At 32.8% G+C, this 20,357-nt stretch overlaps 1 protein-coding gene across 1 annotated transcript; it reads right to left on the minus strand.

Moving 5' to 3' along the window:
• Nucleotides 1–1,295: 1,295 nt before the first annotated feature.
• Nucleotides 1,296–18,069, minus strand: WC2_12 (blue light receptor). Its single transcript, XM_035730104.2, has 3 exons — nt 17,955–18,069; nt 17,838–17,907; nt 1,296–3,278 (listed from the first exon to the last, which is right to left on the minus strand). The coding sequence occupies exon 3, from the start codon at nt 3,230–3,232 to the stop codon at nt 1,703–1,705; it is 1,530 nt and encodes a 509-aa protein (XP_035589271.2). The 5' UTR covers nt 3,233–3,278; nt 17,838–17,907; nt 17,955–18,069; the 3' UTR covers nt 1,296–1,702.
• Nucleotides 18,070–20,357: the final 2,288 nt, after the last annotated feature.

The raw sequence follows: 20,357 nt of genomic DNA on the forward strand, positions 1-20,357 counted from the left end.
ATTTAATTGATTTATTTTGTTCGTTTTTTTCATTTGTATCAAACTTTTCGAAATTACAATTAGCATGTAAATTGTCGTTAAATAATTCAAATAAATGAAATCCATTATAAGCAAAGATGGGTAGTTGCTAACAGTGTAATACAGGACGCGCGTTTCGTCCTGTTTGGGACTCGTCAGCTGGATGTACCTGCATCTCAGAGTTGATGTTCACTCTGGGACTCTTTGCTTATAATGCTTGTAAATTAAGGCAATATCGAGGCATACGCACAGTATGCACATATGCCAATAAGAGACTGATCAATTTCAGTCCTAAAACATCAATAGGAAGATTCAAGTAAAACAATACCAAGTGAAATGAAATTCATTGTTTATTAGAAAGCTATCAAGCATGATTTGGTATGAACGGGGTCTGATATTGATAACGTCAATATAATATTGTCTACTTTGAGTTAACATTGTTTCCCATTAAACGCAGTATGTTACTATCCATTTATCTACATATATAGCCTACTGAATCAATGGTTATCATAAAATCTCAGGTTTTACTTGCCAACTACACTGAAATGTATGGTTAACACTACTTAAGTATATGTGAGATATACTATGCTTACATTATCAACTTCTTGTCAATATATATATATATATATATATATATATATATATATATATATGAAGAAAATGAAATATGAAGTCACAATTGATTGATCACTGGGTGGTGATCAATGTCATGCGTGTTTAGTCCTTATTAGTACAGATCAAATGCTATCGATCATGTTGCAATGTGGCCACCAGTCTAGGTGACTCGACACTGCGGGCACTACATATTGAGATTTAGATGGTGGTTGGAGGTAGCCGACAGGAAACCCTGTACTCGGGTTTCGTGCTACTTGTCACTCGTCAGCAAGGTGTACCTGTAATCTTGAGGGAACTCGTGCTTGCTGGCGGATTCGATCTCCTGTCACCCAGCTTCACAGTCAGAGACGTTACCACTGAGCTATTCGAGCCGCACATGACATTGGTCGCCACCTGGTGATCAATCAATTGTGATTACATCTCAGTCCTACAGGTGGTCGGTCACGACTCGGATAGCTCAGTTGTAACGTCTCTGACTGTGAAGCTGGGTGACACGAGATCGAATCTGCCAGGGAGCACCAGTTCCCTCATTATTACAGGTACACCTTGCTGACGAGTGCGAAGTATGAAGTTCTACATTCTGCAATGATATACTTGAAGCCATCCAATATAAAGTCAAATAAATAACTCCATTGTATGTAAATAGATTTTTATATTCATAGTTAGCATTATACATAATTCATATTATCACTTTTACATTGTGTACACAAAAGTCTTTTGTTCTTCATTAATTGTAAGATCAATCTATTTCATGTGTAGAAATAAAATTAATTTCATACTTGACATTTCTTCTTTTACATTTATAAATTATAATTTATAGACAATGTACAATAAATCATAACTGATTAAATCATTAATTAAATCATTTTTCATTATTTCCATGGAAATTAGATATAAAATAATTCCCTCCGGTAACCACCTACCACCACCCCCCTCTCTCTCTTTGTCTCTTGATTGCACTAATTTACATTACATTATATACAATTTTTTAAAAAAAATATTCTCTTTTCAAAAATTCTATTTTCTAATCAATTTCCAACTCTCAATAATTCCCCCCCCCCTCTATAACTTATTGATCTTTCACTGTATTCATTAAATATTTACTCTTTAAATAGTTAATATAATTTTGACCTAAATTTCTCATTTGCATATTGATTACATTTTTAGCTTCAGAAAGGATTTTTAAATTCGTTCGTAAATTTTCCAATTGAATATCATCATAGAAATTGTCTTCATCTTTGTCATCATTATTATCATTATTATTATTATGATTATTATAAACAGTTGAAAAATTTAGATCATTGTTTAAATTCATTGATTTAAACAATTCTGGTGACATATTTTCAATGAAAGAGGTTATCATTGATTGATTCAATTCATTGTCTATAATAGATTGTGAATTAGATATATAAGTAGTATTGTAAATATCATCATATATATCTGATTGTTGATTTAATAAATTGTGTTTATCATTTATACTTATAGTTTCATTATTTTTATAAGAAGAACTTTTTTCATCTGCTGAATGAATAATTTTATGTTCAGATGATGCAGATTTACACAATGATGATGATGATGATGATGAAGAAGAAGATGATGATGAAGATGAAGATGAGTTCAAATGTATAGATGGTGATAAATATGGAAGTAATGTTGATCCTGTATTAGTTTGTAACCATGATCTTCTCATTTGATTTCTTACTCTTTTAGTTAATAATTTCCTTTTTGGTTTATTTATTGATTTATTAGTATCATTAATTAAGTTAGATAAATCTAATGTTGCTGATTTACAAAATCCTTTATATGATTTATTAGAATTCATGAATAAGTCTTGATTTTCATTAGTATGCTTTAAACATTCTGGATTAATAATACATTGTGTACATTTTGGAGCTGGTGATGGTGGAGGATCTGGTGATATAGGTATAATAGGAATATCATTTTTTTTAACATTAAAATAATTATTTTTATTTATATCCGTTTCAGTAGTTGATCGAGTTATATAATCATAATGTGAATTATTATTATTATTCTTATTATTATCTGTACATAAATAAATACCACTATCGGTTAATGAACTAGAATATGAATAAGATGTAATAGGTATATTATATTTAGAATTATTTATCCATGGATTTGTACGAATTTTTTTATGATATAATCGATTCGATTGAATAATAATATCTGGTGTTGTTTGTATATTGATTAATTGAATTTCAGTAAAACAATGTGGACATTTCCATATAGGTGTGGAATTTAATTGATTTTTAATTGATTTATATGTTTGTGAACTATTGTTTGTTGCTAACGCATTACAATGAAAGATTGTATTGATATTCATTTGATTATTATTAGTAGTAGTATTATTGGTTAGTAACATTGTAGTTGATTTTTTTAATACATTTTTTGATTTTTCTACATTTTCATTGAATGATTGTCTTCTATATTGTAAATTAGTACTATTACTATTACCATTATTATGCTTCAATGTAATATATTGCTCATGTGATTGCATAGTTTTATAATTAAAATATTTATCCATTAAATAATGAATAAATGAAAAACACCATAAATTTTCTGATTTTTCAGTATTTCTCATTTGATTTTATTGATTGAAAAATGGAAATATTAGAAAGATTTCATTTCTATGAAGAGAAACAAAAAAGAAAGAAGTATATCAAAAGATAATTAATTAGAGAAAAGAAAAGAAAAAAATGGAGAGTAAGGAAGAAACGGAGAGTGTGTGTGTGTGTGTAAACATAAGAAAATGACTTTGAATATTGACGTGTAAAATTGAGATATCATGTATAGTGAATTGAAAACTAATGGATTTATTAAGGATGTAAAGTTTGTTATCAGAGAGGGGTTTTGTGGATATTATAGTAATTTTAATAGTTAAAATCATGAGTCACTTGAAGCTAGACCTGAAAGCAGTTACGTCCTATTGTGGGTCTCCACAGCAGAGCGCATCCACAACCACACCTAGCGAGATTCGAACAAAGAAACTATCAGTTTCACGCGCGAGCGTTTAACCACTAGACCACTAGGCCGGTATCCAATGGTGTTAGTGTCAAATTAATGCACACTGCTTAGAAATCCCACAATAGGATAAACGGCCGTTCATTTTTTCCATGATGGTCTAGTTTTCATTAGCTCATGAATTCAACAATTAACTTACTATAATACCCACAAAACCCCTCTCTGATTATAATCGTCATATGCTCACTGGTGACTGGCTTCAAGATAGAATTCCTGGAGTTCTAGTGAGAAGCAGTGATCAATGGAATTCAACTGGGTCAGCTGTGAGCTAGTAACTTACTGAAGACAATAGTGAACGGTGGCGCAACTTCGCGGATTTGTTGAAGATAGATATTACCACCGTTGAATATCGGTCTAATGGACTAGTGGTAAAGCTTGTTCTTCTTCTATTTCTTCTTCTTCTTATTATTATTATACTTTTCCATGAGTTTCCCATATATATATAAACTGTCTTGTGATTGGCTAAAAATTAACCGAAATTTCTTAGTAGTTTATTAAGCTCTCTCAAAACCATATTTCTTGTCCCTGATCCACATGAAATTATGGATACAATCTTTTTGATGATTATTTTATTTTAATTTTTCGGGTTTTTTATTTAGTAATATCTTCAAAATTAGTTGTTTTGTTTATTACTTAAGTTAAGTGATGATAATAATCAAAGTTGCATATAGTTTCTATTGTAGAACATGTATTAAACTACAATGAGCAAGGAATAAATACGTGTTTATCACTTCACTAACTGATAACTAATACCTTGAAATACACCATTTTTGTATTGTTCACTGAAGCGCATATTGGAATAGACTTCATTCTGATACATGTTGTTTATTGAAGCATTATGAAAATGGCTTAACCACATAGAAGAAATAATAACACTCATATTGTAACTCTTGTCTAAATCTAATCAATAGTAAGCCAAACAGTTTTATTTTAAAAATCTGATGGCTTTCAGATGATTGAAAAAATCACTCATACGATAATGATTATCAAATAGCTGTTGAAGCGTTGATTCAATTACATTTCTGCTAGTTAATACAATTAGTAATAAATCACGTTTTTCTTCTTAAAAAAAACAGTAAACAAATATATCCATCCTAAAACACATTTATCAAGTTAAAACAGTTAGTCCCTTTGATAAATTTCGATAATGCAATGAGAAGACGTAGTTTATCAGAATTATGTAATATATTTACGCAATATATTTCGAACAGTCTGATCACACATATACTTTTTAAGACATTTCACTGAGAAAAGTCATAAGGTTGATATCAAATCAGCATTTGTAGTGTTATACAAAAGCCTTCAAGGAGGTATACTAAGGTTTATTGAAGCCTTAGCCATACGGAAACTGAAGCCACCATTATGTGTTTAAAAAATATTTGTTCTTACTTTTAACTCACACTCGTAATACTGATTTATTATCCAGAGTGGTTATCACATTGTTTTTGTGTAATTAATTATTAACAGAAGGGGTTTTCTGGAGATTGTAATAATTTGATAGTTAAATTCATGAGTCAATTAAAGCTAGACCACCACGGAAAATCTGGAAGTACTGGACAGCCTTTTCATTCTAGTATGAGACTACCGAGCAGTGAGCATCCACCATTCCACACATGAGACTCGAATCCAAGACAATCAGTCTCGCGCATGAACGTTTAACGTCTACACCACTGATCCGGCAGACATCCAACGGTGTTAATGTCAAACTTCAACTGATTAACGAAATTGAGCAACACATCCACCATTGTCATCATTGAGTTACTATCTCACAACTGACCCGGTTGAATTCCAATGGTCACTGCTTCTCATTAGAACTTCAGGATATACATCATGAGGCCGGTCATTAGTGAGCATATGTTGATTAATATCAGAAGGGGTTTTCGTGAATATTATAGTAATTTCAATAGTTGAGACCATGAGTCAATTGAAACTTGACTACCATGGAAAACCTGGAAACACTGGACGGCCGGTGTGCTCTATTGTGGGACTTCTCAGCACTGAGCATCTTTGTTACGGTTTACCATTAACCTGTCTAGTTGACCTCTATAATTTTCATATTAAAATGTCTTAACAAGTATATTATATGTGATCAGATTGTTCGAAATGTATTACGCAAATAGATCACATAATTCTGAGGACCTTCATCTTCTCATTACATTATCGACATCTATCGAATTCATTCAAATAGTGATAATCATTCTACGTTTAGTGAAAGTTTAAAAAAATTGTAAACTTCGTTTAATCTCCACAAACCTTCTTCTGATACAAATTTTGGTGAGACTATAATTTATGGACAACCTTTGAGTGACGCTACAGTGACCTTAAGAGTGTCTACTTACTTACTATGGCTAAATGAGGGATTTACGGCAGTTTGAAGAATAAGTATTAAGATTTACAGTTGATAGTTAGGGTTAGGAATTAGATTTAGGGTTTTCATCACAAACTGACATTAGCTATAACCCGAAGACTCTATTTAGCCAAATGGGTGAATGAATTTCGCGCCAAAATCCAAGATCTGTTATAGTAAATCTGATTGGTTCGTCCATAAATTATAGTCTCGCCCAAATTTCATTTTACAAACGGAACATACAAAAAATGTAATTAAATTGTCTACATAAAATAATCCAAAAAGGGTTTTATCATTTGTAATTAAGTAAATTGATATCTAATTTAAACACTAATTAAGATTCTATAATTAAATAAACATCAGAATTCATGTCATAAATAAAATTGTCTCCATAGTAGTAAAGTTTAGTAACAGTAATAATAATAAGTCTATGTTGTCTAAGCAGTCTGATATGAAATTCAATCATCAATGAGCTCAATTTATGGTAATGAATAACTTCAGAAGCACTATGTTATTGAGTTAAAATTATGATCTACTGACAACCGTCGGTGACTTATCAGCCGATCAAGAAACACTGCTTAGTTATGAAACATTTAGCAATAACTAGTAGTGTAATAACAGAAGAATAACAACTTGTATTGTAGTAATTAAACCTCATAAGTCAAATTATCTCTTTTCGTAAAGGGAGGGGGGTTACACATTTAAATACATATTAAAAGTTGGGCTAGTGTTATCACCTCAAAGACTCTTCTCTACTAACTAACATTAGTTATAACACAAAAATGTTAGAGTTCGGCATTAAGAGTTAAACTACAGTTTTGATTTATGTTAACAAATTCGGGTCTGGATTGTAAACACGGTCTGACATCAGTTATAATTCAACGATTTCCCACCTTTTTGTTCACAAACTTGAGGAACTCAGGGTTGAGGTTGTGAGCGAGTGTCATAAAAGATTAACATTCAGCTTCGCTAAACACTTGATTACACAATCATCGACATCATATATTTTAACATAAAATCTGGCTAAGAAGCAGGTATATTATGTAATTCAGCTGAATCATCGTTTGAAATTCATATTCTGGTATTTCCAATTTCCACTTTGTTAATAATAACAGACATGTTATTGTTCACTGAACTTTAAACTTCAAGTTAAATGCATGAGGCGTTACCTTAATTCTGATTGGTTAACACAAGATCGTCAGTATATTATGCTTTTATCATTGTTGATATGCTCAAACACTAGTTCAAACTAAATTTATGCAGGAAACTGTTTTGTTTAATGAAACTAGTAACTAAGTAACTATCCTATATAGCCGAGTCAATCAGAATATAGAAAATAACTTTTAGAATGTTATGTGAGATTATATTTGTATGTTATACAACATGTAGAAAACGTTGTAAGTATTATTAATCCATTGAATAACGAGTATGAGAATGCTACAATAAACCGTAATGTTCATGTACAATTCATTACATATGATGGCTGATATCCCTATGTTGCCAAAACATCAGTGAATTTATTATGAAAGGTTTTGTGGTAGACAGGTAATTTTCTATACATTTACCTACGACTACAAAAACGATCCAGAATCTATAGTAAAGGTCTCTAATATTAGAATAAGTTAACTGAAAATTAAGTCTTTGGAAACTGATTAACCCCCTAAAACCACTTTCCTCTAACACATCACATTACAGAACTTGTGAAATGTTCTCGATTTTGTACAGGTTCTCTTTTCTGATTAGTTGAAGTATAATGATAAAATCACCAAGTTATTTCCATTGTGTTTAATACAAATTTAAAAAGCTTCATGGACTAGTACGTAGATATTGATTTTACAGAAAAACAAATGAAAGCCAGTAGACTCCATAAAATTTAGACTCTAATGAAATGTCGTAACTAGTAAAGGATAATTACGTAGATTTACGGTTGATTCACTGAAATTAAAATTATATGTCGATACATCACTAAACTACTGACGATGACGAAGAAACAGTTGTTTAGTTGTAACGGTTTTTTTTCTGGCAGCTGCAGTTACACTGTAATGAAGACAATCTTCTGAGAAAAGTAATGTTGTTTAAGTCATTTAATGAAATGTTGGTAAAATGACACTTCATATTTCATGCTGTTTCAACACATACATTAATTACATCCCATTTTTCATCATATTTTAGATGTTTGTAAACACTGTTCTTGACATGTTTCCTCTGTCTGTAATAGATCTATAGACGAGACTATAATTTATCGACGAACCAATCAGGTATAAGATAATAGATCTCGGATTTCACCGCGAAATTCATTCATCCATTTGGCTAAATAGAGTTTTGGCATTATTACTTAATTATTTACTTACGCCTGTTACTCCCAATGGAGCATAGGCCACTGACCAGCATTATCCAACACACTCTGTCCTGGGCCTTCTTTTCTAGTTCCATCCAATTCTTGTTCATTTTTTTCATGTCTATCTCCATTTCTCGGCGTAATGTGTACTTTGGTCTCGCTCTCCTCCTTTGGCCTTGAGGATTCCATGTGAGGGCTTGTCTTGTGATGCAGTTGGGTGCTTTCCTCAATGTGTGTCCTATCCACTTCCAGCGCTTCTTCCTGATTTCTTCCTCCACTGGGATCTGGTTTGTTATCTCCCACAGTTGGTTGTTGTTATTAGTGTCCGGCCAACGGATCTGAAGTATTTTGCTTAGACAATTGGTAATAAACACCTGTATTTTCTGGATGATGGCTTTTGTAGTTCTCCAAGTTTCCGCCCCATACAGTAGAACTGTTTCAACATTTGTATTGAATATCCTGACCTTGGTGTTGGTTGACAGTTGTTTTGAGTCCCATATATTCTTCAGTTGTAAATATGCTGCTCTTGCTTTTCCGATCCGCGCCTTCACATCTGCATTAGATCCACCGTGTTCAACAATGATGCTGCCCAAATATGTAAAGGCTTTAACAACTTCCAAATCTTCTCCGTCAATTTTGATTGGATTGGTGCATGCTGTGTTGTATCGGAGAATCTTGCTTTCCCCTTTGTGTATATTGAGAGCTATTGCTGCCGAGGCTGCTGCCACACTGTTCGTCTTCTCCTGCATTTGTTGTTGCGTTTGGGATAGAAGGGCCAGATCATCTGGGAAGTCTAGATCATCCAACTGCATCTTAAATGTCCATTTTATCCCGCGCTTCCCTTCAGACGTTGACGTCTTCATGATCCAGTCGATCAATAGTAGAAAGAGAAAAGGTGAGAGTAAGCAACCTTGCCTAACACCGGTCTTCACTTCGAACGACTTTGTCAACTGTCCTCCATGCACGATTTTGCTGTGTAATTCATCATATGAATTCTGTATTATATTGACTATCTTCTGATCCACGCCGTAGTGTCGAAGAAACTTCCATAGTGTTGTTCTGTCCACGCTGTCTTTTGGCATTATAGCTGATATCAATTTGTGATGAAAACCCTAAATCTAATTCCTAATCTTGATCACCAACTGTCAATTATAATTATAATTCCTCACACTGATTTAAAACCTTCATTTGGTCCTGGTTATTTAATAGACACTCTCAAGGTCAGTCTAGTGTCGGTCAAAGGTCCTCCATTATTTATAGTCTCATCGATTTATGTAATGTATTTCCTAAACATTTAACATCTAGAAGTTAATTGTCCAGTTGAGAATAAGTGAACTACAAGTTGAACAAGAAGAAGAAGAAGAAAAAGAAAAAGAAACCCCTTCGAATCCAATTCATTAAGAAAAAAACAAAGAAGGCTTTCGTTAAAAACAAAATATGGTCCGATTAATTGAAAATAATTTATTCACTCTATTCTTCTCATAAATAAAGATAAACATAATATCTAACCCCTATGAGAATAATCCTAATGAGTCTATTTAGGAGAATAAAAAGATAACAAGAATCAGTCTATTGAATGTTAATCATGTTTACTTTTTAATTCATTAAATACATATATAATGTAAATTAACATGTTGATAAAATGTTCTCGATTATCTATGTCACCTTAACCATTTTCTTTTGTTATTGTTCAATATAATGAATAATTGAAATCCTTAAGGCAAAACGAAAATCAAGACAGATTAAAGAATATATTACACAGGGAATCGGAGATCAATATTAAAAGACTGAATAGTGGATGGGAATAATTGGAAAGAATTGTTTAGAATAGTGTCAGTTAAAGACTTTTAATTGGTAAGCTATGCTCTGAGAAGAGTAATAAGTGTAAATATGTACATAAGTATAATAAAGATGATATTTTCTTTCCTATTACTATCATAAACAAGTTTATTTTGTAACAATCAAAGTCCCTTATTTGGTATTCGATATAACAATTAGCTACAATATAGAAGAGTCTATTAGGCAACTATATGTTTTACGGTGATAGTTAGAAAATTGTTTATTTTTTTGTATACAAATACGCAGTTAATTTGAATGTAATAATTTTTAGCAATAAATTTCAAATGACGTAATTTAACAATATTAGAAGTAGTGACGAGTGGAGTTCAACCAGGTCTGTTGTGAGATAGTAATTCACTGAAGACAGTGGTGAATGTGTCGTTCAATTTCGTGGATTAGTTGAAGTTAGACATTAACACCGCTGGATGCCGGCTCAGTGGTTTAGTGGTTAAGTTCTCCCGCGCGAAAACAGTAGGTCTTGGGTTCAAATCTCGCGGGGGCGAGGTCGTGGATGCGCGCTGCTGAGGAGTCCCATAATAGGACGAAACGGCTGTCCAGTTTTTCCAGGTTTTCCATGGTGGTCTAGCTTCAACTGACTCATGATCTTAACCATTGAAATATTAGATTTGTTAGTTTATTTGTGTGTAAACATATGAACATAAGCATTGATAGATGTACTAAGCTATTGAATTACCTGTGGAATGTACTAAAGTCGCTTCGACCTGTATAAAAATTTCATATACGTAAAGGGAGAATATAAGAATGCTTTTTTGTTGTTGAGTAGTTTTCAAAAAGTTATAACTAACATTTGAATTTTCAATGCTAATTTTATTTAATGTGTTTAGTAACCTGAGTATTTGATTTTCATTGTGGCCGTTATACTAATTACATACTATCAGTTTCACAGATAACAATAAGCATATTTACATCCAATTTCAATCCCTATAGTAACTGTAACATCGATTGTTTACTCAGTTGTATAACATATTAATTAGTATAGGGCTATGATGATGAATTTATTAAGAAATATACTTTGCAATCAAAGAGTCTTATTGATCCCATTTTAACTCATTATACGATACTATAACTGCCCATGCATTCATTTCAGATTTAAGGCAGAATAAAAGATGAAGGTTAGATGTAGAATTAATAACCTCATACTTTAGGACAGAAAACTTACAAAATTGCTAACCAAAGAAATCAAATTTCACTCTGTTCCGCTAGTTAAAATGGTCATCATATAGAAGAGCCTATTTTGTCTCATGTTTATACTCTTCGAAAGCCACAAGGTTAATGTCCTACTTCTAGTTTGACATTGTAATCATAATTTAAAGAATCGGATTGATAATTTAACATTTTATATCCATTTGATGAAATGGATAGGACATACATTACGCAAACCATGAAACTGCATCGCGAGGCAAGCCCTAACTCACAATCCTAAAATGGAAGCGGAAAAGAGGAAGGCCTAAGAAAACATTACGTCGGGAAATAGAATCAGATATGAATAAGATGAACAACAACTGGAAAGAGCTGGAAAGGACTGCTTGGGACAGAGTTGGATGGAGAATGGTGGTGAGTGGCTTATGCTCCTTCACGAGGATTAACAGGCGTAAGTAAGTAATCCATTTCATTAAACAACAACTGATTATGAGATTCCAAATAAAACTAAACAAAAAAGATACTTGTATCATATTTTCAAGTTTGGCTAATTTTGTTCATTCATTCAAACGAGCTTATCTACGATTACCAATTGATGCTTTTAAACATTCAAAACATGATCAATAATATGAAAAATCTTTTTCTTTTCTTTTGAATAATGTAAATGGCATGAATAATAATGAAAAGATAAAGAATGATTAAGAAAAACTAACTGTTACATAACATGTAATATAGAATAAGATTTTGGAGTTCTGGAGTTCTGTTTTTCATTTGTTTAAATAATAGAAATAAAAATAAAATTTCTATATGTATATTTAATCGAGTTTAATGATTCATAAAGCTAATCACTGAAGCCGTCTGAATCAAATCCAAGAAAATAAACTGAAGTATTTCAGTGGCCTTATATCTGACTCCAGTTTGGTCATTTCTGATTGATATTGAAATATACATATCGTCAATCCTTGTATATTGGAAGGCTCTCCCGGTGTCCCACATTGTACGAACATTCCATGTACCTAAATAAATGGTCGCTCTGGTTGTCAAAAGGGGCATCGGCCTCGTAACTTCCGAAGGAATTCGGCTTTCATCATGAGGCGTCATAATTCTCCTAAATGAAGACCTTCTGACTCCCAGGGCAGAGTTTAAAAGGTTTGAATAATTTTTTCTGGTTAGCGTTTTTTTAGCGAGTTAGTTTTCTACGGGATGGGGACGCTAACCCCATATCCAACCCTCCTCCTTTATCCGGGCTTGGGACCGGCAGTAGCCCCCGGAGGGACTCCTTGTATATAATGATCGACTTAATCTGAGTTAGTGAATAACGGAATTAAATAGGTCAAATACGAGAATGAATATTTTAATATGTATAGTATGTACACTTGCTGATTGGAACAGACAATCAAAGAATCGCAGAGAATACAGTGAAGAAGAGAGAGTGAATCGAAACGAAAGGATGCACAGTGGAAAAGGTGTGTGAGCCAAGTCCATTTAATCAAGCGTTAATCAATATTTATAGTCACACAAAAACAAGTTACAAACATATGATGAATAGGATAAGAAATGCACACACATGTGCTCATATAAAAACAGTTAAGGTTAATAAGTGAATAATTAACAAGGTCAAAATATGACTCAAAAAGAATGGATAATTTGGCCTGTCCAGAAGTTAGAATACGGTGCGCGGGCTTAACATAGTAACCGACATGACAGTATCTTTAAGAAATACATATGTATTAAACCTACCTATTTACTACTGCACATAATTTGGTAACCACAAGCATAAAGCACATATTATAAACACTTACCTTAGAGTATTATTTATTTGTATCCCGTTAACTACATAATATGCACATAAGTCATTAACTATTCACACGGATTTCTTATTATAAATATCCTGACAACATTTCTCTTATAACATATTATATTCATACGACCTTATTATTAATATTACTGTAATATAAATTTAATTAAAATGCAAACCTATTTTCCTTTAAATAACCAATGGTAATGTTATTACAATAGAGGTTCAAAATTCTAGTAAATATGTAGGAAATTCTTACCACTTACTTATTTAAAACATTCAATCAACATCATGATCCAACATTTTGTAGGGACAAGTATTACATTTACACTCATAAGCGATTCAATACTTGTAATTTATAGGAAGAATGAAAACTAATTCATTAGCCACAAATGTTTAAATAAAAAAGCCCTTTTTCTATTTGATCACTTTGTATACTTAATAATCAGTCCAACATAGTATAGAATTATTATTGTTCATATATAAAGGTAAGCGTTGTTCATAAATTGTCAATGGTTATCCTTACACTTTATGATTTAGTAAGGGTTAATAAAATAATCATTAATGTCGGGGGATTTGTGAAGAATGTAGAATTTCCACAGTTTAAATCACAAACTGATCTCAGATAGAACACCACCAAAAATCTGGAAGCTCTGAACATTTGTTTCTTTCGAGTATAGGACACATGGTCATTCTCTCATCCACGACTTCGTATTACTTAACTCGAACCCATGGATTTCTGTCTCGCACACGTACTCGCGAATTCTAAACTACCGAGGAGGTATCTATTAGCGTACATGTCTAACTTCGATCGGTTCTAGATTATGCGTAAATGTTTTCCATTTCCTACGTCTGTGGATGAGCATCGCTCAGATGCGCCATACCACGACGAAACATCTCAATGATTCCAGGTTTCTACTGGTGGCCTAGCAACGATAAGTTCTCGTTTTAATTACGATAATCCTTAATTACATGAAAAAATGCCAGTTACAGTTTTTTTATATGATTGTGATGATGTTTGACTTATTGTAATGATTATAACCTAATTTGTTCTAAATCAACTTCTGAAACAAAATGAATAAAAAATACAAAAGTTTTTAATAGTCATCTGTAAAAGAAATATATAGATAAATGGGTAGAGGAAAACAAAAGAATTGCGGATTTGGTTTCATTGTGTATTTGCTGTTATATTCGATCTCCAAAGGTAAATTAATTAGAAGAAACTGCTCCCCTTTATTCTACTGATTATTTGAGTTATTAATGTATGGATCAGTCTGTGACAAATTTACAAGCCTTTAAAACTATGCCATGAGCATTCTCATCTTTTAAAGACAACAATATGACTTAATTCATTTTTTTATTGGTTGTTTGAAGCTTACTATTGATGTTTAGAACTGAAATTGATCAGTTTTATTATTCCCATACGTACATCTTGTGCGTATGCCTCGATATTGCCTTAATTCACAAACTTTTATAAACAAAGATAGATAGTGTCTAGCAGTGGAATCCAGGATGCGCGTTTCAATTGCAGTCCTAAACCTCAATCGGAAAATACAAGCAAAATAATACCAAATGAATTTAAATTCACCCCATTGCACAAGCAAGAGGCTATAAGGACTCAGTAGCTGAGTGGATAACGCGATCGAGTTTGAAACGAACGGTATTGAGTTCGAGTCCCAGAGTGAACATCAACTTTGAGATGCAGATACATTCGGCTTACGAGTCCCAAATAGGACGAAACGCGCGTCCTGGATTCCACTGCTAGCCACTATCCATCTTTGCTTATAAAAGTTCTTCGATATTCAAAAAAATTTAACTGAAAAATATTTTAACAATTTTAACATATTTCTATTGTGTCTAATGAACAAATTAAACGCTTGCTTACTATTTAATTTATATAAGTAGTAATTATACAGTCTTTTTTCTAAGGTAGACAAATATTATGCATACAATACATTAAAACAATCCGAATACATACATAAATGCATATATAATTAATGGTTATAATCTTTATATTTAAACAATAAACCTCTATAGTAATATGAATTGACTTTGACTGACAGGTAAACATAATGAATACACTTGATAATATATACGGTCATCCAGTGCTTCCACGCTTTCCATGATGGTCTAGCTTCAATTGACTTATGAATTCAATTATTAAATTACTATAATATTCATAAAATACCCTTCTCTAAATATACTTGAGTTGATTAATCTTATATTCGAATCAAGTTTGTATAAAGTAGTTTTATAATGAATAATTAATAACAAAAAGAAGGACGTCTTAATGTGTGAATGGGAAATTTGAGTTAATGAAATCACATAAGGTAGATAATATAAATCATTATAAATAACAAGTATAGACCGATAGTAGAACAACCAGTGATTAGACCATTGAATAAATATCCATTAAATTCCAAAAAAACTATCAAAAATCCTGTTAAGGAATGAAATTTAATACACCATAGATACCCTTCACTAAATGATTAAGAATAAAATTTAGTATTTTAAAAGGACGTTAGAAATTTTGCTTGGAAAATAGTAAAAGTCTGTACTTTTCTTCAAATACAAACAATATCAGAAGTTTTGTGGAGATTGTAGTAATTTAAACAGTTGAGATCATGAGTCAATTCAAGCTAGACCACCTTAGAATACCTGGAAGCACTGGGTGCGCACTGCTGAAGAGTCCCACAATAGGATGAAACGGCCGTCCAGTTCTTTCAAATTTTCCATGTTGGTCTAGCTTCAATTGACTCATGATTTCGACTGTTTAAATTACAAACAATACTTGAACTTTCAGTCCAAGTTTCACTTTGTTGATCAATTCGATTGTGTTAAACACAACTATAAATTGATAGTTAAATTCCATTTAAACATTAGGAATTAAAAACACAAAGTTCAACGAAGAGATCTCTTTTCAACGAATTTATTATCAAGCTGTACAATCATTCTATATATGAACACCTAATCGACTGTAATCATTCTACGGATCCATAGTTTGATTTTAAGGTTGTTTATATGATTTGTTCAAATCTTCGTATCCAAATCCGAAAAATAACCGAAACTCTTACCATCCATGAGCTCAAACGAGAATTATGCGTACAAAAGAAGTTCGTCTTATCGTTACCATGGCCTTAATTAATATTATTATTATTACTGCATTCCCTTTACGTCTATGATCTTTAATTATTGTAACAGAAACATTTTATTCATCTTATTATATTCACTACATCTAATTTTACTATTCGTATTACGTAATCTAGTACTATAGTCTTTCTATTACGTCATCTTGGTTATTCGTGTTCACATTTCCTCATGGAATTAGTACTTTAATAATAAATATATATATACGATTGTACATCTATTAATGTATACGGCAAAGGAATTCTGATATATTATTCAATATAGTTCAACAAATCGATCACCGAGCAATTAAATGGAAAAAGATCCATTAAAAATGCATAAGGTTTCGAAGAAAACTGTACATAGGAAACATAATCATTTTTATCAGAAGGGGTTTTGTGGAAATTTTATAAATTTCAATAGTTGAAATTATGAGTCAACTGAAGCTAGACCAACATGGAAAACCTGGAAGCACTGGACGGCCGCTTCTGTCTAGTATGGGACTCTTTAGCAGTGTGCATTCACGATCCCGCCCCCCCCCGCGAGATGCGAACCCAAGACCTATTCGTCTTGCGCAATTTCCGATTACAAAATTAATATGTTATCAGGAAATATCTTAGAATTATGTAAAAATCTAACAAAAAACGAAACAATTAAACCTTGTCTACTTAATGAAATTCAAGAGAAAAATATTGTATTACTTACTAAACACTACAGAAACAACTTCGAATACCTGTTTACCTACTTATCATAGTGTTGAGAGAATTTAAAATAGATTTAAAAATCTTTTTTTTGGGGGGGGGTTAGTATTAATTACATCAGTTTTGCTACATTCCAATGCTTAAAAACACTTTGTGTTTATGTGAAGTTCATTAACGATTAGCAATAGAATCCAGTATGGGCGTTTCGTTCTACTTGAGACGCATCTTCCGAATGTATCTACATCCCGGTTTCATGATCTGGACTCTCTATGTGTTAGGGATTCAAGTAAATCCACCTGACGAGCTTTTAGTAAGACAGAATATGTGTCCTGAACTCCATTGCTAGTCATCAACTAATTCTACTTAGAAACTTATGCCCTAATGACAATATCGCAGTAATTCAAATAAGGTGGATCGACCTAAAATAAACTAATCGAAATTCAGTCATAGATATCAACAACAGGAATGATCAAAACTTTATGAATAAATAATGCACTTTATTTTAACAAAAGAATAAGACTAAAGACTGAGATATGAAAATCTGATGTTACTACAACTACTTAATGATATATATATATATATTAATCAGAGTGGGATTTCGTTGATATTATAATAATTTCAACAGTTGAATTCATGAGTCGATTAAAACTAGACCACCATGGGAAACCTAGAAGCACTGTACGACTGTTTCGTCCTAGTATGAGACTACACGGCAGTGCGCATCCACGATCCCGCTAGCGGGACTCGCACCCATGACCTATCAGTCTCAAGCGCGAGTGCTTATGCATCAACTTTAAAAAAAAGTTGAATGTATGAGTCTAGTGCTTCCAGGCATTCAATGGTGGTTTAGCTTACATCAACTCATGAATTCAACTGGTAGAAATTACTGCCATCTCCATAAACTCCATTCTGATCAATATAAAAACTAGAGTCAAGGATAACAAACATGAAAATCTTTATTAAATAACTTACCAATAGTATTTTACATATAGAATGTAGATCTTCATTTGAATAATAAGTTAATACAATCTTTTATTCTAATTTAATTAACAGTAAACCAAAAACAAAAACGTTTTAACAGATCTTTTAATAAACTAAACATAAATATACAGGTAAAGAATTGTTTATTTGAATACAATAATCCTATTACATTCATCCACCAATCAGATGATAGGGATTTGGTTATAATAAAAGAAAACACTACTATTGGCCAATTCATCATCAAATACACTTTCGTTCCATTTGGAAACTACTGAATATCCTGGAAAAAAATTATGGACATATTGTTGATTTATTAAAGTAAATAATATTTATTGCCTTTATTTCAATCTTCCCGTTGCTTAAATTCACTTGATGTTGTTTTACTTGTATTTACCGATTATTATTTAGGACTGTAATTGATCGGTCTCACTCCTAGCTACTATTCATCTTTGCTTAAAAAGCTTGTGACTTAACGCTATATTGAGGCAGCTGATTGGATAACACTATGGAATTTGGAGCTAACGGTACTGAGTTCGAGTCCAGGAATGGGCATCAATTCTGGGATGCAGATACATCCAGCTGACACGTCCCAAGTAGGACGAAACGCGTGTCCTAGATTCCACTGCTAGACACTATCCATCTTTGCTTCCCGCTGTTTGTTTTTTCGATTTTGATAGTGTCATAATGTTCGTAAAATATGTCTAAACCAATCATTCCCACTGGCAATATCGAATATTGAAGATACTTAACTATGAAATATACAAGTGTTTCATAAAATGTTAAGAGTAAAATGACTTGATTATTTTGTTTTTAAAATGTTTTATTTGTTTTCTGTCTATGGAAATTACAATAATCTATTCGAATTACATTGTATTGAAGCTTATTATTTAGTGAAGTGTAAAACTATATATCAACTGTTGTAATTCCATTTAAATGGGTTATTCATTCAACTCATAATAGCAAAATAAAACAATCATTGCTTCAAACTAGATAGTGTTTTTTAAATTGTGAGTCGTTATTCCAATACCACCATTATGATATGACAGTTTTTCATTTTAGACAAAACAGCAGTGAGAAACAATATTCAAAAATGAATTGTTACACAATGTGTTGACTAGTATGAATTGAATCAAAAACATTATCGAAAGTGACAATATTGTGTATGTTGAGACCTATTGCTGTTGAGGCTTCTGCTACACTGGTCGTCTTCTCCTGCATTTGTTATTGCGTGTGTGATAGAAGAGCCAGTTCATCTGCAAAGTCCAGATCGTACAACTGCATCCTAGATGTCCACTGTATCCCATGATTCCCCTCAAATGTTTATGTCTTCATGAACCAGTCGATCACCAGGAGAAAGAGAAAGGGTGGGAGTAAGCAACCTTGCCTAACACCGGTCTTCACTTCGAACGACTTTGTCAACTGTCCTCCATGCACAATTTTGCAGTGTAATCCATCATATGAATTCTGTATGATATTGACTATCTTCTCAGACACGTCGTAGTGTCGAAGAAGTTTCCATAGTGTTGTTCTGTCCACTCTATCAAATGCCTTTTCGTAGTCAATGAAGTCGATGTAGAGTGATGAATTCCATTCAATTGATTGTTCCACAATGATCCGTAGAGTTGCGATTTGGTCTGTACACGATCTATCCTTACGGAATCCTGCCTGTTGGTCTCGAAGTTGGGCGTCTACGCAGTCCTTCATCCTGTTTAACAATACCCCGTTGAAAACTTTTCCCAGTGCTGAGAGAAAAGTGATGTCTCTGTAGTTATCACACTTGCTGAGATCGCATTTCTTTGGTATCTTCATCAGGAGTCCTTCTTTCTAGTCTGTTGGTACTTGTTCCTCATCCCAAATCTTACTGAAGAGAATGTGGAGTATCCTTGCAGTTACCCCTACGTCTGCTTTTAGTGCCTCTACTGGAGTGTTGTCTGGTCCTGCTGCTTTGCCACTCTTGATTTGTCTGATGGCCATGCTGGTCTCTTCAATTGTTGGTGGGTCAACATTGATTGTGAGGTCCGTGGGTGCTGCTTCGATGTTGGGTGGGTTCAGTGGAGCTGGTCGATTTAAGAGTTCCCTGAAGTGCTCTGCCCACCTGTTTTGCTGTTTGTCGATGTTGGTGATTACTTTGCCTCCCTTGCTTTTCACTGGTCGTTCTGGTTTACGATAGTTTCCAGCGAGTTTCTTTGTTGTATCATACAATTGTCTCTTGAAACCTTTTCCGCCCAGTTGTCCAGTGCATCCTTAGTTTCAATTTCATCTTGGCGACCGGCAAGTGATGATCTGATGACATATCAGCTCCTCTCTCGATTCTTATATCCTCCATCATCCTCCTGAACTTTTTATTGATGCAAATATGGTTGATTTGGTTTTGCGTGGTGTGATCCGGTGAAG

Source organism: Schistosoma haematobium, chromosome 4 (assembly GCF_000699445.3).
Source record: "Schistosoma haematobium chromosome 4, whole genome shotgun sequence".
NCBI lineage: Eukaryota > Metazoa > Platyhelminthes > Trematoda > Strigeidida > Schistosomatidae > Schistosoma > Schistosoma haematobium.

What these genes read in the sequence shown, in the direction of transcription:
- WC2_12 (XM_035730104.2), bottom strand. Translation starts at nt 3,232, where the DNA reads ATGAGAAATACTGAAAAATCAGAAAATTTATGGTGTTTTTCATTTATT.